At 39.5% G+C, this 20,225-nt stretch overlaps 1 protein-coding gene across 1 annotated transcript in view; it reads left to right on the top strand.

Moving 5' to 3' along the window:
* ntn1a (netrin 1a) overlaps positions 1-20,225 on the top strand; it is a 57,400-nt gene that overhangs the window by 33,560 nt on the left and 3,615 nt on the right. The window contains exons 4-6 of the mRNA XM_040024684.1: positions 5,438-5,587; positions 7,427-7,480; positions 15,659-15,733. Coding sequence (XP_039880618.1) covers positions 5,438-5,587; positions 7,427-7,480; positions 15,659-15,733 — 279 coding nt within the window. The remainder of the gene's footprint in view (positions 1-5,437; positions 5,588-7,426; positions 7,481-15,658; positions 15,734-20,225) is intronic.

The raw sequence follows: 20,225 nt of genomic DNA, 5'->3' as shown, positions 1-20,225 counted from the left end.
TTTTACACAGCATCCCAACATTTTTGGACTTGGATTTGTAATTGAATATCTTTGTATTTTGAAACAAAACAAGCAGTCTGCAACCTCCCTCCAAACTAAGAATGATGGAAAGAACATTTTTCACTTTATTGGCGTTTCAAAAAGCACCTTAATTCCATTCAGTTTTATTTATATCTTAATTATGAATGATTAATTGAAAAAAGTCATTAAAAGATTAACCGATCATGGAATTATTATTATTTATATTAATTACCAGTCAAATCAGCATTAGTGTTGTCATGCACGCACTTATTTCATGCAAAACCCAACACTGTGATAAATGAAGTCTGTGAAACCGCTGAACAATTAAATCATATGATCTATAATAATGTTATTGTTACAGGATAATGACAGTCCCAGAGGCTCATAGCAGGAGTGGAGTCATGTCATATACTCATTACATCAGTGTTCTGAAACTAGTGAATACTAAATCATCTCACCCACACTAGGGATTGATTTCTTCTCGGCTCCTTCACGTGCACCGCTGCCTCTCACCGAAGTGACGTATAAACAGATTTCATCATTGTTTATAAAATTGTCAGCTTACCCAAACGGTTTTGTTCAATTTGATCCATGAAATTTGCCAGGGTTTATGCACCTCCCACCTCTCCCAGCACAGTGTAATTACAAGCAAACACTGTCCAAGTGCTACAGAGGTATTTGGTTACATCAAATTAGACTTATAATAAGGGGATCTGTGGTAATTACCCCAAGCTGACAAACGATACGAAGCATGAACTCGTTCTTTTGCCAATTAAAACATTTTTTTTCCAAACTATATTTGGAAACTTACTCATGAAGACTTTAAAGATATGTGTCACTGTGTTACATGCCCTCTTTGTCTGTCGCTCTCTCTTTGCTAATGAACTTTGCAAAGTTACCGCACTCCGCTTTCCCCCCCTCTCTCAGACACCTTCGTATGCTTTCAAAGTTCTGCCCTGCCAAATTCTCTCAGGTTTACCACATCATAACTCAAGATAATTCAATGGAACTCAAACCGCAGAACTAATTTCTGTCTGCTCCTCAAGCAGCGTAGGCTCTGCACCGAAGTGACAGCAATTAAGCGGTCTGGTTATTTATTGAACTCAAAGAGAGAGAGCCCTTTGCCGTGTGGCCTTTGGAAAAGAATGACTGCTGCAGGAGCACGGGCATGTCGAGGAGAACTCCAGTTTGCTTTTATATGTGTAATACAATCCTCTCAGAAAGCAGCCCGTTTCCATAGGAGGTCATCTGGAGTGAAAAAAAGGGCAGAGGCACATCTATTACAAAGTTAGCCCTGCCTGGTGGCCACATACACAGGCTGAAATTTATTACTTTACCCCTCATTGAGAAAGAGTGTAAACTCAGAAGGATTTTCAATCAGCTCTTGTTTGTATCTTTAACCCTTTGATGCCTCTAAATAACACATACTGAGTGTAGTTCAGTTTAGCTTAAAGGGATGATGATCAGATTTGAAAAGACGACAAGAAGCAGCAGTCTGTGTGGTCTTCGATGCTTTAATAAAGATAATACATAAAACTCTATGGCAATATGTCTGTGTAAAGTTTAAGTAGTTGATCCATTTTTTTATTTATGACTTTGATACTTATTTCAAAAGTTAGTCCTGTCTTTTAAAATTATGTTATACAGTAGCAGAATATGGTTACAATTTTGTTTCCAGGCTCCGAGTGCTTCACTACTCTCAAAATATGTCATATAGAGAACCTGGGGACTAATGTGTAGCCTATACGTGAGTTTTGAAGGGTGGAGGGGTCAAAATAGTTTGCAGCAATGCCTTGCTACCATGGAAATTTGGCATTTAACATACACCAGCTTGAGGGTGTGTTTAGCAATACAGTGTTTGGAGAGTAAGGCCTGTCTTATGTTTGTCAAGCAGTGCAGAGTGAGTGAACTGTCCAATCTAGTTCACAAGCTTTGCTCTGTGGGCTAAATACTACAATATCTAAAGAAATACAAGAGAAGTCCACAGCAAATAAAAAAAGACCTGCTCTTGATTAGTTCTCCTCATAGAACATCAAAACATGTACCAAATTAATCTCGAGCTTGGCACTGGTTCTGCGATGGATGGATTAAGTTCAAACCTTCAGAGCCTTTAAATGTGAACATCAACCATCATGTAATTACATTGGTCAGTTGGATGATGAGGAACATATTCTGCGTACAGGGGACAATTAGGCTTTGACGGAGGGATAGTCTGTTTCAATCAGAATAGCACCCTTCGACCCTCCTTCCTTCGCATATGTCTTCGATTGATACAGTTGAATTTTTTCTCATTGACCACACATAAAAATGTTTTCTACGAGGGTTTTGAAAAATATTGCTTTTCATTACTTCGCTTTTAACTTTTAAAATTTTTATTTTTTATTCTTTACAGGGGTGTGCTGATATCAATTAGCAGAACACACATGTCTTTAATGTGTTGCCCATTAAACATCATTCACAAAATAAGCTCTTGAAGAACATTTTCGGCTCTCGCGGTGGCCAAAACACGACTCCTCGGGCCACTGCAGCCCTATTATTCTCCTCAATAAAACATTAAAAAATACAAGAAGCAAGAATGCACCCTCTATTAGGTACGCATGCCATTTAGAAAGCTGTTTATAGTAAAACAACTGAATAACACACATCTTTCTTTTGCTCTTCAAAAATACTTGTGGAGGAGCAGAAACCTAATTATAATAGAACACAGACTCAGGAAGCTTGGCTTTAATCCAGGGCCAACAAATTATTCTTACTGGCACAGTGTGCACAAACCCAATGAGGGAGTGGAGTTCAGACTTCAAACACCAGCTTTATGGTAAACGATAGGCAGAACTCAAAATTCTCGCATTGTGCAATCTCAGACTTGGGCCCGACCGCTTGCCTTTGAAAAAGTCTTCTTCCCTCTTCATTAACTGCGGACGTTTGTCATTCTTTAAAACGCAACTCCCAGCGGCAAAGGTTCTCTTTAGTGTCAGGAATTCCTTTTTCATCTTGACACATGACAGTAATGCATAGCTAACCCCCCCAGGTTACAGGTTTTCTGTTATTAGAAAACGGTCGCAGGTTCTCTTATAAACATAATCCAGGTCTTATTTTAGATGTCTCTCAGTTTTTTTCTTTCTTGGAAGCGTTGAGAAAGAAGGGCCTCTTGCCCTCTGGTCCCCATATCTCCCCAAGCCATCTGGAGTATCCCTGAAACACAGCACAAGGCCACTTAACCGTTTAAGTGGACACACACTTAAACCAGAAACTCTCACTTGCACCTCTGGAGTTAGTCAGTCTTCTAGTCAACAGGTGTGTCACTGAGTCGGACAATTTGTCACTGGACAGGATAGCGAGTCAGTCGGCTCTCGAGCTGATGAAGAAGACCAGATGTGGAGGAGAAGGAGGAGGAGGCTGAGTGTTTGCCACCTGTACACCATGTGCCGTGCACCTTGATTTACTAGCAGGCTTGAGGCTCTGAGCTGAAATTATGGGCACACGCTCTTAAAAGCATAACCTGAGCTCTCTGAAGCTCCAAGCAGAAACTCGCTTTGCCTCCTCTGCATCGGACTCCTCTGACGTTCTCGTAAATTTACAGGCATGAAGACGTGCCGGAGCAGCCTGCACAGTCTTTATTGGGCTTCCTGAAACCATGTGTTTGGGTCTGTGTGTGTGTGTATTGTTCCTCTGAGGGAACAGCTAAGCAATGAAAGCAGTGACAGATTGGTCTGATAAAGGTACTAATAGGTACACACACAATGAGGGGGGCTTTCTGAGTCTGATAAGAAGGCTCAACAGTCCAAGTACGCTTTCTAGCTCTCTCTGGCTCTCACACAACACACAAACACACATGCATGCACACACACCAAAAACAGATAAGAGCAGCACAGAAGCTGGAACACAGGAAACAAGCAACAGAGATAAAGCAGAGTGTGATACAGAGAAGAGAGGAGGCACCCCACTGACACATTATCACAAAAACACTTACTTCACCTGGAGAACAGAGTTGTCCCGTAGTCGTGTGGCTCATTTTTTGGAATATCTCACAAATCAACAATTATTTTATTTCCAAGAGTCAGAAGTCAGTTATAAAGAAAACTTTTACAGTTACATTAATGCTTTAGAGCAGTGTTTCCCCCAAGAACAAGTGTAACGTAGATCTCCCCGAGAGCTCGTCGGGTATACAACCCATCTCTAAATAAAAACCACATCCCTGCTCATGATCAAAGTAAAGATAAAGAAATCACAAGATCTCAATGCATTGTAACTGACACCACACCATTCAATCTTTTCATATAACCACCCAAAAGAAAAAAAAAACATTAGTGGAACTGACCAATCTGTGTGGTTAAAAAACACCCACACACATTATTTAACCTGCACCTGTGAAGATTTTAACAGTGACATTTGACACAGTCGGGAAAAAAAATCTTAAGGGAAGGGAAATGAGTGAGCGGAGTTGGCCCGACTCGGAGAGATAGCGCAGCGAGGTTTCCAGGAAATAAGCAGAAAATCTAATCTTTCCACAGTGAAGAATATTGCGCTGTGAGTTTGTTGACAAACTGTGTTTTTGGCTTTGCAGGCGTTTCAAGTAAAAATGTGAAAATGGTGATAGATTAGGTCTGGTCTGGATTAGCTTGTCAAGAATTGCAGTATAAAAGACCTATTAATTCTCTTAACTCCCCCTCCATGTCAGAATCACTACTATTTAGACCAAAAGCAGATGAAAACACAAAATAACCCCTCTAAGACAACTATTACTCAACACCAAACACGACCGGTTTGGCTGTGAAATAAATTAAGGGTTTGGATTAGAAGGGGAGGGGGGCATTTGGAAAATGATTACATTCCTGAAGCATATGTGTTCGATAGACCCCCCAGTGTGGGAGGAAGTATGACAGACGTTTTAGGCTCACGTTCAAAGCCTGAGAATAATCAGAAACAGGCAATTAGGATTATCCTCCATTATTTTATCATTTGGTAAACATGCACAAACTTTTCTCTTCACTTCACGCGCAGTCTCCAGCTCAAATAGAAATTCACGTGCCAATTTCAAACAGCCTCACTCACTTGCAGAGGTACATATATAAACAGACATATCTGTGATCTGTGTTAGGGCGGCATTTAAATGATGGCTACAACACACAGAGTGCCAAAATGTCAGGAAGTGTCTGTAGACTTGGAGGATGTGTTGCTCCTTCACTCACGATTCAACTCGGTCGGGTCCACGTTGGACGTGTGTAAGTTCTGTCTCTCTGTGCACGCCTCCACCTGTCTCTCACCACTCTATTGTTGTTGACACACTGCTGCTGTGTACCCACCTGCACTCTCTATAGATATAGTATATGTTTGTGTCTCCCCACATGTGTGTGTGTGTGTGTGTGTGTGTGTGACCACTCACTGTGCCTCTCTTTCTTCCTCTGTTTCCTCACAGCATGTGATTGCCATCCCGTGGGTGCTGCTGGCAAAACCTGTAACCAAACCACAGGACAATGTCCCTGTAAAGACGGCGTGACTGGTATCACGTGCAACCGCTGTGCTAAAGGCTACCAGCAGAGCCGCTCGCCCATTGCCCCCTGCATAAGTACGTTGAACCAGTCTTTACCACATCTGCCTCACTGTAGCACAACATGGCCTGGCAAAAGGTCAGGTGTGATGACAGGCATATGTACATATTCAAATAGCACACACAAACATGTGATACGAACCCATCATACACTGTTTTACACTTTTCTTCAGAAGAGTGCATCTCTCTCAACTTCTAATCTTTTTTTAGATCCAGAATTTTCCTAGTTTAAAAAAACACACCATTAAAAGTGAACCCCAAGGTTATGGCTGCACACACTTGTTGGCTCCATTAATCTGAATAAAGAGCTGTGTCAGCTTCTCTAAGCTACCACAATGTCTCATGGGATGACTAAAGTGTACTACCTTTTAATTTATTATTTACAAGCCATTGTAATGAAGACAAAAAGATCAAAATATATGAAATCGCATGAGAGAAGGTCTGTACCTCAAGACAGGATAAGAGAGAGAGGGGCTGCAGTATCCAGCATAAGAAAACTTAACGGACTCTCTCAATGAATTGTCTCTTTCCTTTAAAGCAAAACATTTGACTGCTCATCCAGTTTAATGTTCAGTACATGTGTTTATGAGTTTGAGTTTATATTACTTCCCACTGTTGTCAGTTTAAATTTACACAAGTAAAATATTAGAATTAGACCCATCGTTTAAATATCACATAATGCAGATGTGCACTCATGTGAGCAGATCAGCATCAGCAAATGGACCTCCAGGACAAGCATGCAGATGAGACATACTTTTAGAAAGCAGGTTTTTGTCTGTGTAAGTTGAGAAAATCTCATTTTAATTGACCTAAAGACTTGATTGTTTCTTTGTCTCCTTAAACACTCTTCACTGCACTGCTGAAACCACCACACCACTTCCCTCAGTGTATCAGGGTCTTTCCTTGCATGTCACTTTTCCTTCTTTCCTCATAGTCTACGTGAATAATCTAGAAGTCTTTTTGATTGAGCCCTTTCTCTTCACAATGCAACAATAAAATAAAAAAAAGCATTATACCGACATATTACAACAAAGCGTGTAACAGACACGCCGGCCTACCACAACTTACTGCAACTTCTGCATCTGTGTCCATTTCACACTTTGCTTCTCCAAAATGTGAAATGTACATACATGCAGAAGTTGCAGTAAGTTGCAGTTACAGTAGAGGGAGATATTTTATTTCGAGCCGATATGAAAATAATCACGGGAAACCGTTGAAACAGACATTTAATATTAATACATTTAAATGTAGATACATATTAGCCACCAAGATTAGTCGATTCTGGAAAGTCTACCAACTTCGTGGCTTTAAATATATTATTCCCCCTGCTAGTAATGCAATTTTAGCACCTAGTAATGCTTTTTGCGTTTTGGAAGAAGCAAAGCGTGAGATGGGCAGACTTGTTTATGTTGAAGGAGCCAGCAGGTAGATGAAATAACATTTTAAGCTTTTAAGAAAGCCAGAATCCAAACTTGCAAGAAAGGATACACAATAAATAGGTCTCTAAGTTGCACTTCAGACGAGGAAAAACATGCAGCAAGTTCAGACTCAACTCCTGCGTCACCAAAACACAGTTCATTGCCATTAGGATATCTTCCAGACGCCCCGTCAGGAATTTATTTACTAAATTTTCTTCTATAATATTAACACTGAAACCTTGCCAGAATATATCACAGAGGTTTAAGTTTCTGGCTCTAACAGTGACACATTTTCATGCTTCTTTAATAAATGTGCCCATTTACATCCTGTAACAACCTCCACACGTCCACACAGCAACATAAGAACATGCACTGCAGATACACATAATAATGAAACTGATCTTTCTTTGTGTCTCTGTCATGTTTTCTCTGGGAATAGAGATTCCAGTCACACCTCCTACAACCCCATCCAGCAGCACGGAGGAGCCATCAGGTAAGCACAGCTGAGAGTAAAACATTTAATCTCTTTTACATATTTATCTATATGTTGCTATAAATCTGTATAAAAGCACATTTGTCCTCGAGAGGAAACGAGGAAAATGCCGTGGGAGGATAAATGTATTCAGTATGAGCTTTTTAACCAGTTTAGTTCCTCGTCCTCTCATATTTTTTCCACAAGTGTAAAAACAGTGTGCAGGATAAATTGGATCCCACTTGCCTTTCCCCTCCTTATTACTGGGGGGTTCATGAATATTAAATCCATTAGCCGCAGCCCTGGGATGTGCCTCCTTTAATCTCTCACACTTTCACAATTAATCAGTCTAACTGCGGCACAGTGGGGTGTTGGTTGAGTGTGCAGCATTGGGCTCCAGTAGTTTGTTTGATTTGATATTTCATCTCTCCCAGCTCGCTCTTTCCTCTCTGATGCAGTGTAGTAAGAGGAGGAGTGATGGAGGGATCTGGATTTTGTAACTTAGCAAAGGATGTATTGGTATTCTTCTGTTTCAAACAGTTCTGTAACATTTGGTTTGCTGTCCAGTCTTTAATTGAGGAACATAAGATGAGGATAAGGCATGGAATAGCAGATACTGCTACTACTTTAAATGCAGTTTTGTTTATAATCTGCATATAAGTGTTGATATCTGTATATAACAGTTATTAGAGTAGATAGAATAATGGGAAATATAACTGTGTAACTGATATAAGAATGAATATTAGTGCTCAAATTTAGAGATTCTAGAATCAACTGTCAGCTTATCAACTGGTTAGATTTCTGGTGATATGTCACTACTGAGGGTTGTGGCAGGCTCAATTAGTTACCCAGGAAATGGCATAAATGCTGCCAGAAAACAGAAAAGTGGAAAAACCCACATTTTCTACTTCCTAAAGAGATGTGCTGTGACTGTATGAACAGTGTTCGAATCAGTACCGCTTTTTCTTTCACACACAGTGGAAAAAGTTGATCTGGCTCGTGCCATGTTTTTTTTCTCCCTCTCAAATCAAAATGGAAGAGGCCCAACATATATACATGTCTGTAAGCGAGTGTGTGTGTGCATAAGGGCTTTCTGCAGCTGTTTGGTGCTCTGAGGTTTCAAATCTTCCCTGAACAGCTTTGACTGACAGCACAGTCCAGCTATCGCTGTCGTCCAACCCTCCTCCACCTCTTTTCTTTTCTCTTTAAGTCTCTTTTCACTCTCCTCCACCTCCTTCGTCTCCCTCTGTTTCACGCTTTGTCTTCACATAACACTGTGGGTGGTGCAGAGCTACAATATCTGGAGTTTCTCTGGGCGCCCCTCGTCAGGAATCTGTCTACTTTAGGGGTGTAGGACATATTCTGAGGGATTTTTACTTTTATATATTTATTTTGTTAACTTAAAAAATGCTAATTCAATGTGACAACGCAGGAAAGACACATACAAATTCCTTGTATGTGTCTGCACATATAAACATATAAACACGATTCTGATTCTGAAAGAAAATAGACTTTCACATAATTTGTGCATATTTATCGTTTCCACTAACTGTATTAATTAAATCATCCCTTTTGATGGAGATAGTGTTAAAGTGTGAATTATGACCCACCAGGCAATCTGTTCTTCCTTGAGGCTAAAATCAAGCAGACTGTAAGGTGACGGACATCCTCTGTTGGTCATGTCAGAAGCATGAATAGCGATTGGTCATCTAGCCCGCCCGGTCTTGAGGCCCAGAGGATGCATACATTATCCTCCGAGCCTCTTCATGGGGTCACACAGCAAACCCACCTCTGCTCAACCTGGTATTCCTGCAGCTATGATATCACTTCATGATTGCAAACAGATGTGGCTTGTATGCAGTATTCAACAGTTTTGTTTTTTCTGCACAGTACTGCATACCAAAAAAAGTGATTATGATTATTATCCGCATCATTATTATTAGTTAGCAGCAGGAGAAAGAGTATTCCAACTTTTTTAAAGCTTTTTTGAAATGCGTTATGCCTTTTGTTGTACCCAATGTACTCAGGGGGGGATGGCGATCAGATCAAAAAAGACACGAGAGCGAGGCCGTTTGCACTTTACCCACATTAAATTAAATTTACACAATTAAATTAAATTTATCTACCATTTATTACTTTTTAAAGAATATAGCATATAAGAAAATGTATACAAGGGATAGAAGAAGAGGAACAAAAGTGAGAAATGGTGGATTACCTGCAAAAAGTTTGGAAAATGAAGAAAACGAGAAAAAATTAAATGTAAATGGAGTGTGTGAAAAATTGAGATTCTGAAGACAAAGATTTGAGCATGAGTTAAGAAACACGGAAAGTTAATTTAGAAATAAATATGAAAAAAATCGGATGAGGTGTTGAGTATGAGGTGTTGGGCTGACAGCTATGAGGCAGGTGTCTCGTTGCGCCTTGCTTGAAGGCGGGGAGTGGAGCTTGCCGGGAGGCGGAGGGTGTGAATGGAGGTTATGAGGGAAGATGGAGTGGATATTAATTTGTCTCCTGCAGTAGGGCTCTCCCCCCCTTTCTGACCACACGGAGGGTTGGAATGCATGGAGAATACCTCCGATGGTGTAGCGCAGACAAAACACACATTGTGCTGGTAGGTCATGGATGGCGTGAGTCGCCACTCCCACGGGTCACGACAGAGATGTCTGAACAGCAACGAAATGTGGAGGAGATTAACTGCAGATGACCTGCGATGGCCGCCCTGGCCCGTCAGAATACACAGGATGTGAAAGTAACTAATGATGATGAGGAGAAGGAGAATTGGAGTGACCATGATGATACTTATAAGCATAACAAGGTTCAGCCCTACATACTGTATGTGTGTGTGACGTGTCTGAAGCTGGAAGTGATCAGGATCTGTGGCGAACCCCTCCTCGGATTTTTTGAACATGAGTCTTGCTTTACACACCCTGTTGAGTACGAGTCGAGTCCAGCGTGCTTTACGGCCGTGTCAACGTGGGATAGATAGAGAGAGAATAAATACAAGTAAAAAGACACTGAGTTAAGAAAAAATAGAGCCAAAACAGAAGCACACGTTATCAAATCATCGTTAAACTTTTATCTGAAATTTATTTGCTGCTTTATGCCATTAAATTCTTGTCATATTTATTTCCCCCGGCTAAGCTTTCAGAGAAACCCTACAGGACTCCATGCTGATTTAAAACGGAGCAGTTACAGTAATGGGCGATGCCCCAGCTCATCGGAATTGATTGCACGCCACCCAAAATAAAATCTCGAATCGGGTCAAGAATTCTAATAGCCTCTCTTCTCTGCCTGTTGGTGGCTGAAAGCAAACCATCCTTTGCTCACTGACAATACAATGAGAAAGAAGTAGGAGGGGGCTCCTTTTCTTTCTCTCCCCTTTTTTACTCTGTCTTTCTTTGCTGGACGGGATCCAAACTCACAGTTCTAATGTAAGCAGCCCGGCACAGAACAATGGAGCGCATTGCATGGCAGCACACTGGGCTCTGAAATCTAATTACGTGCTTTATTTGCTGCAATTTGTTTCTCAATCAGTCTGCTTCAGGGAGAAAGCCCTCCTCCCGGGCCATCATTTACACCTTCTTGTCTCACTGTTCTTCTACCTTTGATGCCTCTTGCCTCTGTGGTCGTGTTCACACATGTTCACTTGCATTTAAACATTAAGAGCAGCTTTGCATAGTTTTAAAATCAACTGTAACTGCAAAGCTGTAGCACGTGCATACTGTACAAGTATATGCAATCACACAGCTCCCTGAGCAGCTCTCACTGTGACCCAAATGTTAATATTATTAATCATTTTAAATATTTAATTTTATATATATACTAAAGGACAGCTAGGCACTTTGGCATTTACTCTGCTACAAACGATGCAGACTTCTTAGCTGAATGTTAAGTTGTTTGCATTCCAGTCCTTCTCTGTATAACTCTAAAGTACTGACTGCTTCATTTGCATTGCATTCACCTTCACCATGCTATTTCTCCACACTGCTTTTGTTTACTTTAGATTGCATGCCAAGGTGTCTGTTATGTCCCGGTGCTGGCTGTCAATGTTTCTTTACAGTATGAAGAGATATCAAGATAAATTTTGATCACATCAATAATCCATTATAGTTTGACGGGTGTTCTGTGCAATGTTTCCTTCACCTTGCACTCACAGAAAACTGCAGCCACACTCCAACCTTCTCCATAACAGTGCTACAAATTGCATTCTTCATTTTAAATATGAAGAATAAAAATTGAAGCCCACACAAAAAAGAAAATAAAAAAGATTAAGCACTCTTCTGTGGCCTCAATTTTCATCTAAAAATGACACGTATCACCATGAAACTTCACTAGTTGAGTACTTACATAGAGACAATTATTTTTTTAATTTACAAGCTTTTGAGTATTTTAATGTTTAGATATGTAAGTGGGGCATTATATGTGCAAATCTGCTATAATTTGCATACTTTCCCACAATGGAAACACGAACACTGGATAAAACCACGTTCAAAATTCTCGTTTCATTTTGTTGACACATTTGAGTGGAAGGTTCATGCTGAAGGGATTTTGGATAACTCTTTTTATCACTACATAATTCCCAAAACAGTGTCAACAGACAGAAAAAAGAAACATTTTGCAATCCTTTTTTGTATAAGATAAGATAAGATAAGATAAGATAAGATAAGATAAGATAAGACAAACCTTTATTAGTCCCACCCATTTTTAGGTCATGGCAGAAAGTAAAAGTTATGAAAAACACAATAGAATAGGATCAGATAAAATAGAATAACATACTATACAAAATAGAATAAAATGCTTTGTTATAGTAGGTATGGTATATGAACAAACCCCTATTTTAGAATAAAGATGGGAATAAAGCTGAAAGGTTTGGTGTTAGTGTGTGCTACTTGTATGTGTATGGAAATTTACTGGCTTATAAGGATATGTTATAAAATACAATGTATTTTATAAATTAACTAATACTATTTTACATTTTTTACTTAAAGATATCTCTGAAATTTCCTCTTACTATAATTTTTTTAATTAAGAGATTTTTTTAATATTGTAACTTTGAAAATCAACCTCAAAATCAATAAAACAACCAACTGAAAGCATTTTAAATTTTATTAGTAGCCTCTGATCATTAACGCACTATTAGCACAAAATAGCCTCAAATATCAAAACTGATCAGTGCATCAAAAAAAAGTAAATAAATATCTTAAATATCTCTGGTTTGCTGTTATTATGACAGCATTAGCAAATCAATAAAAGTACGATGAGGAGTGCTGTGTATAGATTTTGATCTACAAGTCTGAGCAGTGCAAGGTCCTCTGAATATTTGTTGCTGAACGTAATGAAGACATTTGTACTGCTCCTTTTTTCAGCGCTGTAAAGTACCGGTCCAAACACATAAAACTGAGCACTAATGCATTCTGTCTCGAAGCAGCTTTAATGAAAACGATTAGGGTAAGGAGTCGTACAGTACTTTAATAGAAGGGGCAAAGGTCCACCTCTCAGTTACACACTTCTCAGTGCTGAAAGGCAGGAAACAAAGCGCTGTAGTAACTACATCTACTCTGCCCAAAGCACATCTTAGCTCAGTATTAGGGGACTGCTTCCACTTCTCCAGCTTGTAACGCTTTCACAAAGGGAACATTTGTCCTCACTGTAGGGGACTGCCTGGCCCTAAATGGGGATCTTGGGGTGATCTCAGCGGGGCCTGGAGCTGTGTCTCAGGGGTACACTAATGGGGAACGAAAGGCTATCAAAGAGAAGTATCATGATGGTATCGGGGAGGGAGGGGGGTTATGAGAAAACAAAGCCTCCTTTCCATCGAAGGGGGAGGGTGGGGGGTGGGGGGGCACTCCTTCGATCATTTACATGGTAATCAGGTGCAGCTCATGTAGGCTCCCCTTCTTCATGTACTCTTCCTATTTTTGTTACATTCTCTGTTTACTACCACCAGCGCCAGCTTTTTGCCCTTTCTAACCAGTTCACGAGACTACCAGCTTCAATTTGGGGGTTTTCCTTAAATTTCTGGACCTTGTCTTGTTCTTCCCACCCCCTCCCTTAAATTTCCCTCTTGTCTTTCTCTTTCTTTTTTTGTCAACCTCTCCACCCCTTCGCTCACTACCAATATCTATTCTCCCACCCCCTTCTCTTTTTCGCATGGGGGGTGCATTTTTTCTTGTTGTGGTGTTCCCCGGGCAACCTCATTCAACTCAATTCAACTCAAGTAAATATGAAAATAAAAAGCACGACCAAAGATTTGGTCACATAAATGATGTTTGCTCATATCAAGTTTGCCTGAAAGTGCCAGTCTGCCCTCCACTACACCGGTCACTCTTTAACACTATAACATGCTGTTCATCCTTGTCTCTCTTAATTCATTATTATTATTATTATTATTATTATTATTATATAATAATAATAATAATAATAATAATATTATTGTTGTTGGCAGTCTGAAAAGAGAGAGAGAGCAAAAACACTGAAAAAACAGATTTTATTCCCCTGATATTCCCCTAACATGACATTATTTTGGCATGCACTGTAAGTAGATGATGCATTACAGCACTGCATGGGGCAATCACTACATCGTAGCAGCAACATAGTTTCTGGATTACTGAGGCAAGTGGAGGTTGCGTCAGCTTATGGCCAACCATAAAACTGTTGGCATACTGTCGTGGGTCTATTTGGACAAGGAACAAGGCTATAACGTAAAAGCAGTTCACTTTCAATAATTAAAAACACCATTGCAAGAGCACAATATGTAAATATTTTCCTAACCTGCAGAGATTTCGTATCTTGTATATTTGCATACCTTTAATACAGCCCTGTGGCTGTATGCCATACTGTGCTTGCAGTGTGCGGCTCATTATTTTCTTTATTGAACCACAGTGAACACTAATATCCCTGACCCCCACCGCTCATGAATATATACATTTTAATATATTTTCCTGGCCAAAAATCTTTCTGAACAGTGTACATCGAATGATGTGGATGAAAAATCAAATATTCACCTCATCTGCCTCAAAGAATATGTAAATACATACTTGTCTTTGAGAGCTTCCTCTCAGCAGAGTGCTCTAAGCTGATTTGGATGACACCGCTGCCTGCATGAGGTATTCATTTCTTCATGGCTCCAGAATGGACGCACCCCCAAAATGAGGGTCCTTTGCCTAACACTTCATGGATGGCTAATTTTCCCTTCCTGACCTCCCTTTGTGTGGCATTGACCCCCTCCACCTCCCCACCTTCCACTCCCTCAAATAGCTGACAACCCTGCGTGCCCCCCCTGCAATAAATGCAAAAGCTTGACGTGGTCCTCTGTGGGGCCTTGAAGTGATCCCAGGGCTATTTTTTTTTTCAGAAGGTCGGGGGCTGAGGTGACAAGTGTGGTGAGATTTGGGTGGAGGTGGGGGATGAAGTAAATGTCGGGTGGTCTGCATAGGCCTAAATTATTCCCACCGTCTGAGTGGGTTCTTGGCACTTTTTCTTTTAAATCTCTCAAAACACTGTGCTGATAACATCAGGTGCTTTTATAAGACCATCACACATGATGAGATTGTGCTGTTGGACAATAAAAAAAAATGTTTATTTATTTCTTTATTTATTGTTCTGTCATTTTTCTTCCTAAACTTGAAACTCAGTGAACAAGTTTAGGCTTTCCAGATTCTACTACATGCAATAGAAGCATTTAAAGCTTTAAATCTCAAATAGATATGTTTTATTTAAATAATTATGAATATCAAATATAACGTTTTCCTACTAAAATCATGAATTATTATAATCATTTTAATATTAATTTAATACCACCATATTAATTGTGGTATTACTAAAATATCATATTAAGTATGGTATAACTATGTTAACTAATAATGATTTAATTAATTATAAGATTTTTTCAGAAGGTAAAATTTTATTTTGATCAATTCATAGTGATTCCTTTAATCAAAGGACAAAGTGGAAAATTCTGGGATGATTCTTTTCCGATTAAGTAAAAATTCAAAATCAGTTAATTTGCTGTGGGTGCAAGTATTTATTTTTTTCAAATGTCTTAAATTGAGAATATTATTTTCCAAGAACAGTGAAATTGTTTAAAAAAAATGCAAACAGTTTAATTCACAGAAAAAATAAATACTGGCAACCAAATTGCAGAGATTCTTTGATGCGTTATGACTCGTTATCATATTTGATTCTTTGTTATTCTTGCAGACTGTGACTCTTACTGCAAGGCATCCAAAGGCAAACTTAAAATCAACATGAAGAAGTACTGCAAGAAAGATTACGGTGAGTAAACAAACAACGCGCAGCCTGTTTAACCACTCACATTTACATTATGAAGACATCTGCAATACTTTGAGATCAATCTGTCTCTAAGAACAAATAATTTGCACTTTTAGGGAGTCCCAGTGTTACTGCAGAGTCTTTCTTTGAATGCATTTGTTTGCTCCAACAATCAGAATACCTTCAGTGTTATGCATCCAGCCCAGAACGTTGCTGGGAAGCAGCAATAGTTTTCAGGCGAGGCATTTTACTGATGTCTTACTACAGCTTTCTGAGAACAGAGAGTCAAAAGATCAAACAGAAGACAACAGATCTTCAAGGAGGAAGAGAGAGGCAGACAAACAGAAGGACAGAGAGGGAGAAGATGTGTGTGCGTGTGTGCTGGAAGGGTTATCTCTGAACAGTCGAATAAGACTCCAGCAGATAAAGCAAGTCAGTATGACAGACAGTGGGAGCTCTCTAAGAGATCCTCATTAAGAAAGGCCACTTCCCCCACAGCTGATGTGTTTCTTGGTGAATTCCTGTGACCATCAGTCTGCCACCCCATTCAAGGTGTGGATAAGACATATGACCTCTCCCCTCTTCCTGTCCCTCTGGCCCCTCCCCTGATTGAAGTCAGGCTGCTGAACTAGTCAACCAAGCAGCGGCATCCTGGAGCATACTTCAGCAGCTTGATGGACATGCCTGGACTTTGTTCTGCTAGGATTTGCAGGAGTTAAAGGGTCAGCTTATAGACACCTCCTCTTCCACCAGTGCCTAACTTGCTGCTAGTGGCGTGAGAAAAACCTCGTCTCTCAAATATGTTGCAGTCCATGCGTGGTTTTTTTTTTTTTGTCAAAAGGCAGAAAATGCTGGAAATTTCAAAACCAAGTTAGCATTTCTTCTAAAATCAAGATTAAAAATGCATACTTTTATTGTGCTGTTGTATTATATTTTATTTATACATTAACACAGATGTGTAACAAATACAATTTTAAAAACCAATCCACCCCAAATGTAGGGCACGAGGGGGAACTAAATGAGTACGCCATAATATGGTCTTCATAGCAAGCATATCTCAACCCAGTAAATACCTCTACCATTACTATTAAACACCAAATGAGGAAATATGTTTGGGAATAATGATGCACAAGAAACACTGAGACATCGGTGTCATTCTGTCAGATGACTGGTGTCCTAGAAATGCATGACCTTTAACAGTGGCACCATAATGCCTTTGATTAGGGTAATGGTGAGACAAATCTGTTCCCTTACCTTGACTAATTTAATTTAGTTAAATGAATTTTTAACTTTTTTTTTTAAAGTGGAGAAAAAAAAAGAAAAATGAGTGTAAAGACAAAGTCTCCTGGCCAATGAATTTACTGCTTTGTGGAATTGCGCAGAATGGCAATAACTGGATGAGAATGCACTGGACCACTAAAACACCACTATTAAAACTGAGTGATAACAGTAGGCAGCACCCATTTGAGGGTGAGGAGATGTAGAGATAAAAAGAGGCATCAGTATGACGCGCTGGAGAAACGATCACTCAACACAATCCGGAGTACCCTTATCTACAGTATGTACATATCCAAAGACAAGACAGCAGGAGAGGCTCCAAAATTGATTTGGCATGTCTCGTAGGTGTGCTGGTACTGATGGCTGAGCGACTGCCAAGCAAGAGACGAATGAAAAGAAAAGATTCTCTTTAATGCTTTTTGGGTGTAGATACAGAGCCTTGTTATGTAGAGGGTGTAAATTAGGGAGTCTGAACAGAGAAGGTTCTTAAATCTTGAGATAGAAACTCTGCTGTTAAGTGTGATTTAATCAAAACATGAAGCCAAAAGGATTCTCTTTGGCTGCCATGTTATGATGGTGTACAATCAATCGAATAAACACATGCAGATTTAATGTGTTCATGCATAACAACAGACAAAATATATGTTTGTTTGTTTTTCTTTTAAATTTCCTTTACAAACTCTTAAATTAAAGTATTTTTCAGAGCTGGATCATAGTTAAAATATTTAATTTAATCTGTGAGTCCAGCAGTGGTGTTATGTTCTTTGTCATTCCCTGTGTAATTCACCTTCTCTCTGCCGGGTGGCTTTGTGCCAGGAATATACATTAAAGGATCCATTTCCATCCATAGTTAGCAACGGAATATTTAAGACTAATTACGGACAAGAACAAGAACCCTGTGCAGTATTTACTCAAGCTTAGCAAAGCTGACTGAGACACAGTGTAAATCTGCAGAAGTTGGCTCCAGGGAGCCATAGCTTTGCACTGTTTTGAAAGGATCAGCAGGGATCTGTGTCCCATGCTGCGTAGGGAAACGACACTACAAGCTTCTGCATTTGATATGCAGACGCACATTAGCAGTCACAGGAGGATGCAAAGCCCGGGGAAATGTCTCATCTCAGCAAATCCTTGGTGCAGCCACCTTAAGCATCTCAGTGTCCACAGTGCGCAGTAACTGTTGTGCAAACACAAACAGTACATGGTGGCAGCTGGTATATCCAAGGTGCTGCAGAGGTCACTGTTAGGTCAGCCAACGGTCATTAGGGCTCTCATGGCACTGAGGCCTAAATAAAACTATTATACAAATAATAGTTTTATACATTAATACATCGCAGAAGAATAAATTGCACATATAATTACTGTGCTACAAGCATAACACAAAAGATCTGGTTTAACCAGTATTACTGAAACATAATAGCATAATGGAAACTAAAATTACACGCAGATACAGATATGTTTTCAAAAATCAGCTTTATTCAGCTACACTGTTGCAGCTGGAAAAAGGTTTTAGAAGCAGTTTTAGATTTTCACCATTTTATGAAATGAATCCCAAGGCAGTGATTCAAAATCAATAATACAAAACCTGGCCTGAGTACAGGGGTATACACTTAATACTGCCAAGATGTTCAGCTCCATAAGTGCTGAAGGTGACCTTGTGACAAGATGGTTCATTCCGAAACTGGTCTCATAAGTACATGGGGGAAGAGATCGGTTCAATAAAATGCATATTGATACACGCTCTCTTTCCTCCTCTTCTTCACTCTCACTTTCCCTCACCCCTCCTCTCACAGGACAGGATCGGTACATTAATCATGTGATATAACTGAGTATCTTTCCAGCTAACGTCTTTAATAGCCCTACCCTGTCTCCTAATCACATTACAAATCACGCTGCTGTGTCAGTAAATGGACATAATGCATACTGGGCTCCATCTGATAGCTTGACCAGGTATAGAGAAAAAATCTAAACTGTGAGATTTAGAGAATTAGGTTACCAATTTTTACTTTACTGGGATTAATAGCACATTGGTGTCAATTTAAACGTGTCTCTTACCTCCTTTTATCAATTCAGTACTTGCTTTTCAATCAATTTCAGTTGATTTGTCACCATTTAGATTTGTACACATCATATTTGACCTTCTTTAAAGAATTAAAACTGTGTTTCTGCAACCTATTCAATGTCTTATTAGTCTGATATGCACTTTTAGTCACAATGTAAAGCCCTTTTGAAAATAAAAAAAAAAAAAAGATCAAATATTTCCTTGGTGAGGCAATGCAAGAATGCTGTAATGCACTCAAATGCCAAGATTTCCTCTGCTGCAATAACGCAAATCAACAAAACCTTAAATCTAAAACACTTGGGGATACTGAGGTTTGATCTTCCAGCCTTGGAAATGTCAGAGCTCTGGATTTTGTGACATAATCCCTAATGTGCATCATGGGCTAACCCTTTCCCCCTTTTGTGACATCATTACTCTTTGGTAAGACTGATATAGGAAACTGAAACAAAATCCAGGCCTTCATTAAAATAATAAAAATGTCTGCATATCTCATGCAAGCAGGAGATTAGCTCAATAAATATCCAGTGACATAGTGATTTGACCAAAACAATCTGTAGACTAAATTGTTTAAGCAAAAACTTTGGCTTGGAAGGACTGTTAAAATTAGAAGGTAAAGCCACAGTTTTGAGTGTTTTTGGAATGCTAGCTGCATAGCTGTAGGGAAGGCAATGCCAGTCGGTCTACCGCAATGTCTCTTAGTGAAAAATCTGCTGGATGATTTGCTTTAAAGAAAAATTTTACAGACATGCAAGCTTCTTATTGCTGGCCTACTGTCGTCATGGACTTTGAGCTTGTCAATCAACCTCTGATTTGTAAATCTTAGCATGCATTGGACAGCAGGAACCAAACGTCCAAATTGATGTCTTAAAATAATACACAAGATTAACCTGGCATGTTTTTTGATGGGAGGAGAAACCGAGAAGCTCCTAGAGAAAACTTAAAAACATAAAAATTCCAAACAGAAAGAACCTGTCTGGGTTTGACCCGATCTCTGAAGGCAGAGATCTTTATATACTTGAAAAATCATCATAACTCACTACCATTTACAACAAATTCGTAACTGGCTTGCTTTGTTACAAATGCAAAAACTGTGGCAATGATACAGCATATTTAGTTAAGTTTGAAATGCAGATTTTTATACCCAACTGCTTACCTGAA

This window comes from Simochromis diagramma, unplaced genomic scaffold (genome assembly GCF_900408965.1).
Source record: "Simochromis diagramma unplaced genomic scaffold, fSimDia1.1 OVJJ01000302.1, whole genome shotgun sequence".
NCBI lineage: Eukaryota > Metazoa > Chordata > Actinopteri > Cichliformes > Cichlidae > Simochromis > Simochromis diagramma.
Note: the sequence above shows the minus strand (reverse complement) of the source record. Positions and strands in the feature narration are given on the sequence as shown.